Below are 13884 nucleotides of genomic sequence, written 5' to 3'. Positions count from 1 at the left end.
TATATCATAGGTCATGTCACGTAGTAAAATATAACATGGTGAATATGTTCAACAGGTAGCTAATTAGGTTTCGGTAATATTTTGTTTTTATAAATGACTGCATTTGAAATGCCACGCATTTACCCTTTATAAATGTCTTTATCTTTGAGTTAGGGAGCCTATATAATTCATAGCGTCGTTTAATTGAAATAAAATACTTTATAGCTCATTCTTTCTCTTTCCTGATCAATTGCAAATGGGAGACTTTCCCAAAATTTTCTTTACCAATATTTGTAACTGATTGTGCCAACTTATTCCACTCTTTCAGAACATCGTCAATATTCTGTATGTTTAATAAAGAAGGTGATGGCAGATATCCCTGCCGTACATCTTGGTTGATCATCGCATTAACAATCCTGCATCTAATTACTAATACAGATAATTCTAAAAGGCAGGAAACGTTACGGAATGATGGCCATTATATCCCGAGCTATATTGTTTAACTGATTAATGGGCGTATAATGGAAGACACGCCCCCTCCCCCCATGATCAATGAACACTCGAAGAAGTGAGAAAGTAGGATTTCGAAAATGGTAACCTGCAAAAATGTACGATGGAGAATAGTGTGGCTCCAATTGGCTGGAACTCTCGCTACTCAGCCCGCAGCCTCCTTGTCACCATGAATGTCTCGGTAGCTTCTTGACGACCTTTTACAAGTCTCTTGAAGGGACTCTATTTCGTGACCTATGTGGTTATTTTATTGCTCCATTTCTGGAGAGACATAGTGTTTACAGTGCTCTATGTCTTTCGATATAGGCGTAAAATAAATTTCATACTTTCACCGATCTGTTTCAGTCTCATCCTTGGCATCGACAATATGAAAGTAACTGAGGTATGAGCGATACTACTAACACCATTCGTTATGCATCCAGTCTACATACATAAGGGTGTGAAAGTTTTTATCATAAGATCGGCTGATACGTGCAGTGGGCTTGGAAGACTGATATGTAACTGCACCTTCTGGCTCAGTGAGGAAAGCAACAGAAAACTACCTCACTCCTTATTTCCTTAGTACATTTCTTCAGTGACGCAGAATCTATTTTTGGTAGCTGATTGTGGAGCGGTTGGAGATCCAAGCAGCCTTTGAGATGAGGACTCGAATTGAGAACTCTAAGCAGGACGAGCTGCAGAGGTTACGTTGGCTATCTTTTACGTGCGAACATGTACTACCTGAACAACAGCGCCTTTTCTAGTCTTCCAAGTATTCAACCACCTCTGTCAGGATTGTATCCACAGTCCTCCGAAATTGAGATACTGTTAAGCCATATACTTCTGAATCATTGAGAAAACATTTCTTCAACTAATCAGGATCGGCCACTTTTTTAATGTTTCCAATCATTTGGCTGAGCTTGAATGTTGATATTCGTATCAAAATCCTACTTGCTTTCAAGATTGTTGAATTTTAGCACCAAAACGTGTGATGTCTGTAAGAAGTAGAGACACAGGAGAATGGAGAGACGTCACTTGTCATATAATTTGCATTTATCTTTTGAAAACCTCGTCACTTCTCTTCTGGGTATTTAAAGGTGGGGTTAACTAATGGACTTCTTGAAACAATGACTAATCGTTTGGAAACGTTGCGACGAAGTCAGTTTTAATGATCTAGATTCAGGATATTTTAAAATAAATAAATAAATAAATAAATAAATAAATAAATAAATAAATAAATAAATAAATAAATAAATAAATAAATCATTAATGATCTGAATCTAGGGCTGTCGCCCAGGTGGTAGATTCCCTGTCAATTCCCTTTCTTAATTTTCGGAGAACTTTGAAATTTATCGTACATTTCCGTTGATAATTTATTCCAGTCGCTTACTCCTCGTCCTATGAATGAATATTTGTCCCAATTTGTCTTCTTGAATTCCAACTTTATCTTCATTCTAGGATCCTTCCTACCTGTAAAAGCTCCACTCAAGTGTATTCGTCTACCTATGTCAGTAACACACATTAAGTACAAGAATAATTGAGGCGCTGTGAAGATCAAGGGTGAACTTGAAACGAAAATGTTTTCAATTATGAGCCACGGAGAACAGCAATGTGAGTCAATTTAATTGAATTTAAACTTCCTCTTGATAATAGGCTACATGAAGAAAACCGGAGAAATATTTTGAGCGCTGCATGTAGATGCTAGTAAGAAGGGTGAATTCAAGAGCTCTCCTTGCTTATCTGAGCGTTTGCGCCTTTCTTGCTCCTAACTTTCCCAAAATAGAGACGAAATGATTGGACTGACTATGAATAAGTGACATAATTTGAGTTTTTGTAAGAGAAAATGATTTGGTTGGAGAAAATCAGTTCCGTTAGAATTCAGAACTGGAAAATATTAAAACATATAGAATTAATAGAAAAAATGATTGATTGGTATGCCTATATTATTTGAATAAATATTATTATCGTAAAACTATACGCTAGTTCCGGCACCTCTGCATCTCCGAAAACCGTAATAATATCAGACAGTGGAACGTAAAAGCAATAGCATTATTTTCATAACAGCCTATATGTACTGTAAGTGTCCGACTCGTTGGCTGAACGGTCAGCGTACTGGCCTTCGGTTCAGAGGGTCCCGGGTTCGATTCCCGGCCGAGTCGGGGATTTTAACCTTAATTGGTTAATTCCAATGGCACGGGGGCTGGGTGTATGTGCTGTCTTCATCATCATTTCATACTCATCACGACGCGCAGGTCACCTACGGGTGTCGAATAGAAAGACCTGCACCTGGCGAGCCGAACTTGTCTTCGGACACTCCCGGCACTAAAAGCCATACGCCATTTTTTTTTTTTTTTGTACTGTAAGTCCGTTTTCTGTTGAGTTCGCCCAAAAAAAGTAATTTCAAATGTTCCTTTCTCAAAACATTCATTTGTTGAATTCGTCCTATGTAATCGTAACGCCTCAATTACTGTAATTAAGAACTGAGGTGGATGTTACTAGTCAAGAAACATGAGCCACGTTAGTAATGAAAGGGAGACGAAGCGGCGCGTGCATGTTGGCGTGTCATGCAAATGAATGAACAGATATTACCTAGAAGAATAATTAATTCAGCTGTAGGAGGCAGGCCTTGAAGATGATAATACACCACACGAAGCACAGACCAGGGTAGCTGTGCGCCTTGAAATGTAGGCGTGTATGGCGGGTAGCTTCCCATACACTTCGGGCTTGGCTACAAATTCCATCGTCAACTTTTCTTGAAATTGTTTTCTCAAGCCGGGCTTAGTGTCTCAGACAGTAGAGTCCAAGTTGTTGGGTTCGATCCCGGGTCAGTCCGGTGGTATTTCGAGGTGCTCAAATTCGCCACCTTCGTGTCGGTAGATTTACCGGCATGTAAGATAAACAAAGCAGAACAAAATTCCGGTACCTCGGATTCCCTAAAAATCGTAAAAATAGTTAATGAGAGGTAAAACAATTATTATTATTATTATTATTATTATTATTATTATTATTATTATTATTATTATTATTATTATTATTATTATTATTATTAATACTTTTTCTGCGAGATCTTCCTACTTGAGTGATATGATGGGAAAGTACTTTTTCTTAGGTACGGTCTCCTCTTTAATCGTAATGGTAAAAATTAACCTCATGGCGCTACAGTTCTCAAGGGCCTTACCAAGTGACCGCTGCTCAGCCCAAGGACCTGCAGATTACGATGTGATGCGTAGTCAGCGTAACGGATCCTATCGGCCGTTAATGTTTGCTTTCTAGACCGGGGTCGCTATCCCATCTTCAGATACCTTCTTAATTGGTCTCGCGTAGTCTGAGTGGACTTCAACAAACGCTTAGATTCTCGTAAAAATCCCTGCCCTGGCCGGAAATCGAACCCAAGGCCTCAAAGTGAGAGACAGACTCGCTAACACTATATCGCAAGGCGCCCCTACCATAATGGTATGTAGCTTCCAATTAATTAGAAGTACGTACATCGGTATAAATATATCAGAAGAACAGGTCATCACGTTCATATAATTTGCCCTCCTAGTGGGAGTTTCTGTCTAAGAAACACACGAAATCAGACGAGAAAAAGGGTGATCAGCGATAGCACCATCATAAAGCAAACTAATGGTGTCTACTTACAATAGACCAACGGTAAAGTATCTCGAATTCAAACCGTCATCATTAGAGAAGTCATCCTCGTGAACTGATGAGGTTTTCTTCTGCAAACGCAGAGCTAAGTATCTGGAAAGTAAAGCATTTCCCCTTGTTTTCTTGTCACGGCAAAAGCCTACAAGCTATATTAGCATGTCTAAAAAATAATTTATTCAGGATAATATAATAACATTTTTGGCGTGTCCCTTTGCATGGATTCATGGTCAGTTGAGAAAATGAGCCAGCTGAGTTACACAGTTGGACAGACGTTTCACCTCTGTGTTCAAGATTGCAGAGCAATCAGCTGCTGTACTCTCAAGAGTACTCGGATGAGGCGTTCCTTCGGGCCGATCATTGTTCAGAAGTCCGTTACGCCGGTTTCATTGTTGGAAAAGAGATAAAAAGGAAAGGATGACAGTAGAGGTTTCTCAGCGGAATATGCGCGAATAGAATGGAGAGTTCACGAGTTACATATTCAAAGTTCGAGATGCCTTGGTGGATACGAGTTATACAATATTACCATCTCTTGTGTCGATCACAGGACTCCAGGCGACAGTCTCATAAAACCACAAGCTTTTCCTATAACTAGACTTTTCTTTGAGTTCTGATGCGTCAAAATAGTAATGTTATTGACTTTACGTTTCACTAACTACTTTTTCATGGTTTTCGGAGACACCGAGGTGCCGGAATTTAGTCTCGCAGGAGTTCTTTTACGTGCCAGTAAATCTACCGACAAAAGGATGACGTATTTGATCACCTTCAAATACCACCGGACTGAATCAGGATCGAACCTGCCAAGTTGAGGTCAGAAGTCCAGCGCATCAACAGTCTAAGCCACTCAGCCCAGCTCTCTAACGTGTCGTTCATTTTCTTCGCCTTTCATAGCTCTCCTCTTTAGGGCATCAGGGTCCGAAATAGCCCTTATGGTCCTTGAGCGACCACGCAACCATTGCTCAGCCTGAAGGCCTGCAGATTACGAGGTGACGTCCGGTCAGCGCGACGAACCCTTTCGGCCGTTATTCTTGAATTTCTAGACCCGACCCGCTATCTCACTGTCCGATAGCTCCTCAGTTATTCTCATGTTGGCTGACTGAACGTCGAACCAGCCCTCAGATCCAGGTATGAAACACTGACCTTGTCAGGAATGCAACCCTGGGCCTCCCAGTAAGAGGTAGGCTTTCCATCCCTACACCCTGGGCTCAGCCTTTCCCATCTACAGTATATATTGTAATTTTCTCAGATGTTTAGTAGGACTCACATTGAATGGGAGTGCGGGATAGTAGTCTTATTTCTGGGCGTTTCTGCTCCAGAGTTTTGAGGTGGTGTTAATTGATGGTGCCCAGTGTGAGGTGTGATAAGGCTGTAGGGCCCAAGGTTGCGGGGGAGGGGCGGGGAGGGGGAACATGGTCAAGTGAAGGGAGACCTTATAAAAGACAGCGCGAGTAGCCACACACCATTACCTCGAGCAGTGTCGACACGCACGACCTCCAAGAAGCAGACAATGCAGGTAAGTCGGGTGGGGCCTAACAGGATGTGTGGTGTGTGTGTCGTGTGTCAGTGACAGTGCTTACCGCCAGTGAACATGTGCATTTCTGTGGACTTCATACAAGAAAAACAGATTGACGGTTTGAAAGATGTTCCCAGCAACGAGTGTACGTTTCAAGGTTCGAATCCTTGAGAAAACTTTGGATTGAGGGTTTTTTTTCAGACGTTCCGCGGAACTTAATTTTTTTGACGACAGCAATGATGATTATATAACACCAGATTAGCTACTGGTGATCTCTGGAGATGGATCCTGGCTCAGTCCGGCGGTATCTGAAGGTGCTCAAATACGTCAGCCTTGTGTCGATAAATTTATTGGCACGTAAAAAACTTCTGAGGGACTACATTCCGGCACCTCGGCGTCTCCGAAAACCGTAAAAGTAGTTAGTAGGACGTTAAGCCAGTAAGATTTATTATTATTATTATTATTATTATTATTATTATTATTATTATTATTATTATTATGACGGGCTATAAGAAAGGATTCCTTCACTCGTCAGTAAATATGTACATATTATAAAATACAAGTCCCTGATAGGTGTCTACATTTGAGCGGATTAATGTCAAGAACTGCCGAATGGATTTTGATGCGGTATTCCTCATTGCTTACAGTAGATCATTTACTGAGGAAGGTTTAGGTGTACGAAACATTAATCCATCAGAAAAGGGAGCAGAACAGCGGCAATTTTAGTGATGGAAGTAAAAAAAATGTTCGAACGTTGCTGCGACAAGTTTTTGCATGAGTGATTTTCGATAATTTGGAATTTTGATAAGTCAGTTTAGCACTTAGATTGCTTTCTCAATAATTCTGAAGTGTTTTTTGGCAATATATTGCTATATTTTGCGAAGAAAGGAAACTTTTCGCTCTCCTTCCCACCTCAGTTGCCTCAAAGGTTCTGTATTTAATTTTCTACGCCGTATGCTTGCAGAACTCACTGAGACGAATCAAACGACACTTCATACGATGTGGTAACACGCGGGAGTCCGGAACTACACTAACTGTTAGCAACGCGGCACACTGATTTCAGTACCTCAAGGTGGCGGTGCTATTTTATCACCCGATGACGTCATATCGAGGTCAGATTCTTGTTGCTGTGTCCACCCTCTTAACAATGAGATATTGAACACTTTCGTCGCACGGATTGTTTAATAATAATAATAATAATAATAATAATAATAATAATAATAATAATAATAATAATAATAATAATTTATTATTAATTTATTAATTATTATTTCTTAATTTTATTATTATTATTTATTATTATTATTATTATTATTATTATTATTATTATTATTATTATTATTATTATTAAAACTTCCATCGTTTCTTTTCGCTCACTGGCCCAAGTACGGTTCAGAAACTGTAGACGTAGCCTATTCCACGTCGAAGCGGCCATCCATCGAACAAGTGGCTACGCGGGTTCGCCCACGTAGCTGTCTGCTTGCATTCGGGAGATAGTGGGTTCGAACCCCGCTGTCAGCTGCCCTGAATATTGTATTCCGTTGTTACCCGTTTTTACACCAGGCAGATGCTGTGGCTGCACCTTAACTAAGACTACGGTCGCTTTCTGCCCACTCCTAGCCTTTTCCTATCCCATCGTTACCATAAGACCTATCTGTGTCGGTGCGATGTAAAGCGATTTCTAAAAAATCAAATCAAAAATAAACAACGGCCATCCGAGTGCTTTTCTTTGGTTTACCGCCAATGATAGATCCCAAGTACTATATGTGTGTGAAAGACTTGTTGAGTGTACATATTGCCATAAAAAATCCGCGAGTGTGCACCTGTCTCTAAATGGTAGCCCACAATAAGTGTTGTTAGGTTGTAGTTTTCAGTAGAAAATCAACTTTAAAATTAAAAACCACATCTTTAGAAATAATCATGCAAACCTTGTCAAGTAAATAGTTTATTCGCCTCAATATATTTTCAAGATACAAGTACCCCTTGTATTATATAATTTTCATGAATGATTTACGAGTTATCGTGGTTTTAGTAAAAATGCACGAATGGTTTACATATCGCACGGTGAGACAAGAGTAAGCTAACATGCAAGCGGACAGAAGGGCCTTGAAAAAACGTCGAACACTCAAAAGTTGGCTGGCAAAAAAAGTATTTAACTGTATACATTCACGAAACTCGACGATATTCGTAAACTGTGGCTAGCCGGTTGCCGAGAAATGACATTTGCAATACTACCACCTGCACAATATATTCGTGCTGTATCAAACAAGAGCTAGGAGTGGGAAGGAAGCGACCGCGGCCTTAATTAAGGTACAGCCCCAGCATTTGCCTAGCGTGAAAATGGGAAGTTACGGAAAACCATCGTCATGGCTATCAAAAGTGGGGTTCGAACCAGTATGTTCCAGATGCCGGCTCACAGCTGCGCGACCCTAAACGCACTGCCAACTCGCCCGGTGAGACATCTCTATCGTTCATGGTCAACATTCCCATATCACTTCATTTGGCAAGTTATTTTCTTCCTCCGTCTTTGATGCTCTGAAGATGTCTTTCGAATAATAATAATAATAATAATAATAATAATAATAATAATAATAATAATAATAATAATAATAATACATGATCAGAAGTTGGGAATCAGTCAATTAACCGGTTACCGAGTGAGTGGCTGTGCGATTTCGCTCACGTAACTGTGAGCCTGCACTCAGGAGATAGAAGGTTCGAACCCCACTGTCGGCAACCCTGAAGATGGTTTCCCGTGGTTTCCCATTTTCACATCAGGGAAATGCTGGTGCTGTACCTTAATTAAGGCCACGGTTGCTTCCTTCCCACTCCTAGTACTTTCCTATCCCATCGTTTCCATAAGATTTATCTGTGTCGGTGCGACGTAAAGCAAATTGAAAAGAAAAAACCGGTTACCTATCTGTCGTAAGCCTAGTTTTGATGATAGTCTTACTGCCCACGTTATCGAACTCCAGGAAATAGAGAGGCAAACATATTTAATGTATCTTTCTATAGAAGTTTCCGACTGAACTTGACATCGATTCTAGAAATGGTCATTTCAATCTGGTTAGAAATAAAACACGATATTTCCTATCAGTGAAAAAGAATAATGAGATGCATCGAAGATGGCTCATCATTAGTTAAACATGTAAATCGGATGGTTATGGGTTCGGTTCCCACTCGTTTCTGGTTGGTTCTTTATGTTCAGTACTTAACATCTCTTCGTCCTGTACTATATGCAATAAACACGACCTAATAAGCTGATTTTGTTTTCAAGTACAAATTGGTCTTGAAACCCACTTGAACTGGCTCACAGAAGCGCGTGCTCTAAAGTTGTGCTCGCAGACCTTGGTCATCACAGCTCTATCGGCAGAACATCAGACGTGAAATTGGTAGTACTGCGCCTCACCCGGTAGAATTGCATTTAAAGAAGTGCTGAACCAACATCTAGGGGACCTTAATGCGTGGAATTGAACGATTATGTCACAAAGCTGTTCCTGCTTAGAATAAACTGAGAGTGGAAGGACGTTGTTTTTAACATATGGTTAGAACGGTGCTTTAAACATACCCTATACTGTCCTGGTGAGTGATAATAAATTCATATCAAGCTGGGAGGTGATTTAACTCCTCGGTCGGTGTTCATTCACCTCACTTGCCTCATCTCGGTATGCTAATACTGTGGTACACGACAGGCACTAAAGGAAGTGATGATGATGATGCTTGTTGTTTAAAGGGGCCTAACATAGACGTCACCGGCCCACTAAAGGAAGTAAAAATGTCATTAACTCCCTACCAACCTTCTTTTGACCATGGGGTTTTAAAAAATTAGTTGGATGAGCTACTATAATGTAATGGAACTGTGCTGTAAACCTTTATCTGGCCTTCCAAGTAGAGGACAGAAAGAAAGCAATGGAGTCCATGGGGTACAGAATCCCGTCCGCATTTCTTCAATTGGAAGAAAGTTACGCTATTAATAAACTGGCACAACAGTATTGCGAGAAATATTATGAATCCCTGTGCCTTCGTAGTCGACGCTCCTCGATAGAATTGGAAGGTTGCAACGTTCATAAGCTCGAAGTTATACTATAATTAGGACAGCCTGAGAATGACTCTGACATTTAACAGGATGGTTCGATTGCCCTGAAGATGGTTTCCGCGTGGCTTCCCATTTTCACACCAGACAAATGCTGCGGCTGTACCTTAATTAAGGCCATGGCCTCTTCTTTTCCATTCCCAGCCCTGTCCTATTTCATCGTCGCCATAAGATCAGTTTGTCGGTGCGACGTAAAACACATAGCAAAAATTACTTATAAATGCCAGGGTGTTGTCAGCCTCGCAGTCATGGGAGGGGGTAAACAAGCCCTACAGTAAAGCGGAACGCACTCACAGAAGCATGAGCAGTGTCGTGCCATTGCGTTCAAATATTTGAAACTCAGTCTGAGTTTTCGAATTAAAAAAGTATGTACAGTCGCTCAAAAATATAAAAAAATAGAATGAGCGCATGGTATTGTACCTGCTGTATACGGGAGGTGAGTTACATTTTTATAATTATTCTAAGTCTGATAAAATATTACATGCGAAGAAAATACAATACCGTGCGTGCGACTATACATACGGATACGGGGTTCGGTTCACGTAGCTGTGAACTTGCATTTGAGACATAGTGGGTTAGAACCCCATCGTCGGCAGTCCTGAAGATGCGTTTCCGTAGTGTCCCATTTTTATGGTCACTGTTGCTTCCTCTCCAGTCCTTGATCAATCCTCTTCTATCGTCGCCGTAAGATCTATCTGAGTCAGTGCGACGTAAGTCTGTCTGTTATAATATATTACCTTTTCCAGATATTTTCTAAATGTTATCTGTTCATAAATTAGTTTCCACACATTGAAGAACCTTAACAGTTATTTTTTTTTAAGTTTCCTTAATAGGAAACTGCTTCTGTGGAGCAGTGGAACAATCCGAAGTTCGCTGGTTCGATTCCAGCTCATTATTGTTGACATGTTAAAGAACTCTGGTGGCACACTCATTGTTATCCCAGAAAATAAAATTAACTCTTTGTTAGATAAGATACCGGCACAATCGGGATGGGTGGAGGCCATCTGGTTGGCACAGTTTTACAAGGTCTGCAACATGGTAACTGAGAGCATATTATTATTATTATTATTATTATTATTATTATTATTATTATTATTATTATTATTATTATTATTATTATTATTATTTCTAATATGAGTATTGTGTACTTATTATACTTTGCTAACCAAATTGTAGGCTACTCTTAGACGAAATACATAGTATCAAATCCCATAAAAATGTAGATAATAGAACGTTTGGTTGAGAATGAATACCAAAGAATTATTTTCGCGACGTTACCGTGATTCCAACGAAGATGTTTTCTTAAAATCCTAATTGATGATTTCATTGCGGTTAGTGCCACGTCGGTTGTCAGTACATTTAGATGGTGGAAGGACTTGCAGAATTTCACAAACGTGTCTGGTGTTGTGCCTCATGCTCCTATTTAACAATCCTGTAACTTCGATGATTCTCAAGCTATAAACCTACTTGTTGAAAGGAATGCACTAATTTAAATATTGTCAGTAGCCTATATTACTGGAGGTTAAAATGTTATTTAAAAGCCTACCATTTATTGAGTGAAAGGAAATATCATTTGTCACTTTTAAGCTTTACACGCTCGGTACAGAATGTGGGAAAATGTTGTCGAAGTAACAGTGTGGCGCCGCTATGGAAACGTAAACAGCAGTCTGCCAAGTAGGTGGTTTAGAAGCTTAACAGAATTTCTTACTTCCTTCTGTTTTCTGATTGTCAGTCATTTGTTAAGGGCCAAATTTTAGCTATGGTTTCTTACTCCCCAATATACTCATCTCACGCAAATACTGGGTCAGTCCAGGGACTTTTGTGTCGCACCGACACAAATAAGTGTTATCGCGACGATGGGATAGGAAAGGGCTAGAACGTAGAGGAAGTGACGTTGGCCCTAATCAGGGTACATCTGAAGTATGGCGTGACAATGGGAAAACCATCTTAAGGGCTGCCGACATCCACTGTCTCATGAATGCAAGCTGATAGGCACGTGACGCAAACCACGCAACTATTCACTCAGTTTACTTTGTTCTACAGGAACTGCTGTAACACAGGTTTATATCTTACTCACCGGGCAGTCCGACTCGTTGGCTGAACGGTCAGCGTACTGGCCTTCGGTTCAAAGGGTCCCGGGTTCGATTTCCGGCCGGGTCGGGGACTTTAACCTTAATTGGTTACTTCCAATGACACGGGGGCTGGGTGTACGTGTTGTCTTCATCATTTCTTCCTCATCACGACGCTCAGGTCGCCTACAGGAGTCAAATAGAAAGACCTGCATCTGGCGAGCCGAACCCGTCCTGGGATATCCCGGCACTAAAAGCCATACGACATTTCATTTCACTCACCGGGCAGACAATTTCGATGTGCTAGGCTGTTAAAACTATCCTGATAATTCAATGATATTTCATACAATTTAATTGAATCACTCACAGCTATTTACGTTTACTTTGTTCTTAGGCAAAGCTCAATCGGTAATATTGACAACTATTGATGTTACGTGGAATAAACATGCAAGCAACTTCCGCAGCTAGGTGGTCCTAATATTATTATGCCTGAATTTATTGGGGTATAAACATGCAGCTCAATGATAACAAGAAAGTAATGAAAGAAGCCTGTGCGTACTGTTTCAAGGGAAAGCAGACATGTGACAAAATGAGCCTGACACAACTGAGTGGAAGAAATTCTCAAACACTGATATTCCCTACGAGTGCAATGTTTCCTTTTCTGAGGACAAATTACAGATCATAAGAGTACTCCAGTCCGAGAGAGGGCTAGAACGTTGAAGTCGAGATTTTCGGTCTCCAAGTACAATGAATTTTGGTGTCTATTCGGTATAGTGCCTTATTCAAAATGTAAAATTTGTTTCAATTATAGACACATTCTGTAAAACGACACAAATACACTGGAGTCACTGCAGTACCCAGGGCATGTAATATGTAATGCAGACGCTTTCAGAGCTTGTCCTCAGTGCTACACTGGTCTTGTGTCTGTTTCAGGTGCCCCTGCTCATTGTGGCGAGTGTGCTGGTGTGCAGCCAGGTCGATGCCGGACTGTTGCGCGTCCCTCGGGTCTACAACGCCCTCATTACCACCAATGAGAAGCTAGTTCCGAGTCGCGCCATCTCTGTTTCGGCGCCAGTGTTGTCGCCCTTGGCTCTGGGCCCTGTGGGCCCTGTTATCCTGGGCAGCCCTGCCGCCCTGGCCGACTTGCCCGAGGCTAAGAACGGTACTGACTCTGAAGCAGCTCCCGAGGAGGCCAAACCATCCAACAAGACTCTCCCCCTGGCCCCCGTGTTGGCACCCCTCCCAGTGACGGTGTACAGTACCTACCACCCTTACAGCTACTACTCTCCTTTCCTCACGCCCTACTCCTACCACCACCCTGTACCTCTCCTTTACAGCCCCTTCCTTCACTTCCCTCTGCTACCTGCTCAAAGTGACGACAAGAAGTCTGAATCTTCGTCTGACTCCAAGGAAGATGCAAACAAGGACTCAGTGTCTGTAGAGTCCTCCTAGAGCTATTGGGTTGCTCCTTGTGGACGTGGAGACAGATGAGGGGGCGTGCACCATTCTTCAGATGGACATCGCTTCCTCGGAGAAGTGGATCACCCAGTTTAAAAATGGACTAGAGACGTAATGAACTGCATCGGACGTCAATAAAACGGTTATTGTTACAAAGTGATGTTGAAACTGTAATATTGTATTTCTTCATTTGTAATCTAAATTTAATGTTTTATTTTTACCTGTTAATTTGACTTAAAATTTGAAAATGTTAAAATATTATACAGAAAAGTATTCTCATACCGTGCAAACTCATTTCATTTTTTTGAATCTCCTTCAGTTGAGATGCATTTTATGTTTTTATTTTTAGGCTAAATAAGTAGTTTCACGGGAGAAAAATGCTTATCATTTAGTATTCAGCAAATTTTCGACACATGAAAATAGTTCGGCGTGTGTCTTCCTCGCACTGTCGTGAACGAACATTAATTCTTTACATTGGTGTGTCCTTTACATGTGTTGGTAGTTTCACTTCGAGATATATTTCTTCGTTAATTTATTAACTGTTCTTGATCCATTTTATCTGCGGAATGTTTTGAAAGAAATACTTCAAAAGGTTATAGGAAAAACCTCTTCACTAGTCACAGATTTTTGTTTATAAC

The 13884-nt window shown here is 40.8% G+C and overlaps 1 protein-coding gene across 5 annotated transcripts in view; it reads left to right on the top strand.

Moving 5' to 3' along the window:
- LOC136867775 (uncharacterized) overlaps positions 1–13519 on the top strand; it is a 143085-nt gene extending 129566 nt beyond the window's left edge. For 4 of the 5 annotated variants that reach the window (XR_010859747.2, XR_010859745.2, XR_010859746.2 and 1 more), the window contains exon 3: positions 12722–12860. Coding sequence is in view for 1 of the 5 variants with exons in the window: in XM_067144728.2 (XP_067000829.2) it covers positions 5621–5626; positions 12722–13240 (525 nt within the window). In the remaining 4 variants the exon portion in view is untranslated. Of the gene's footprint in view, positions 1–5576; positions 5627–12721 lie in introns of those variants that run through there. The other variant, XM_067144728.2, reaches the window with a different exon arrangement.
- The last annotated feature ends 365 nt before the right edge of the window (positions 13520–13884 follow it).

The sequence above is a fragment of the Anabrus simplex genome, chromosome 1, assembly GCF_040414725.1.
Source record: "Anabrus simplex isolate iqAnaSimp1 chromosome 1, ASM4041472v1, whole genome shotgun sequence".
In the NCBI taxonomy this organism is placed as follows: Eukaryota; Metazoa; Arthropoda; class Insecta; order Orthoptera; family Tettigoniidae; genus Anabrus; species Anabrus simplex.
The sequence above is the reverse complement of the archived record's forward strand: the minus strand, read 5'-3'. Positions and strand labels throughout refer to the sequence as shown.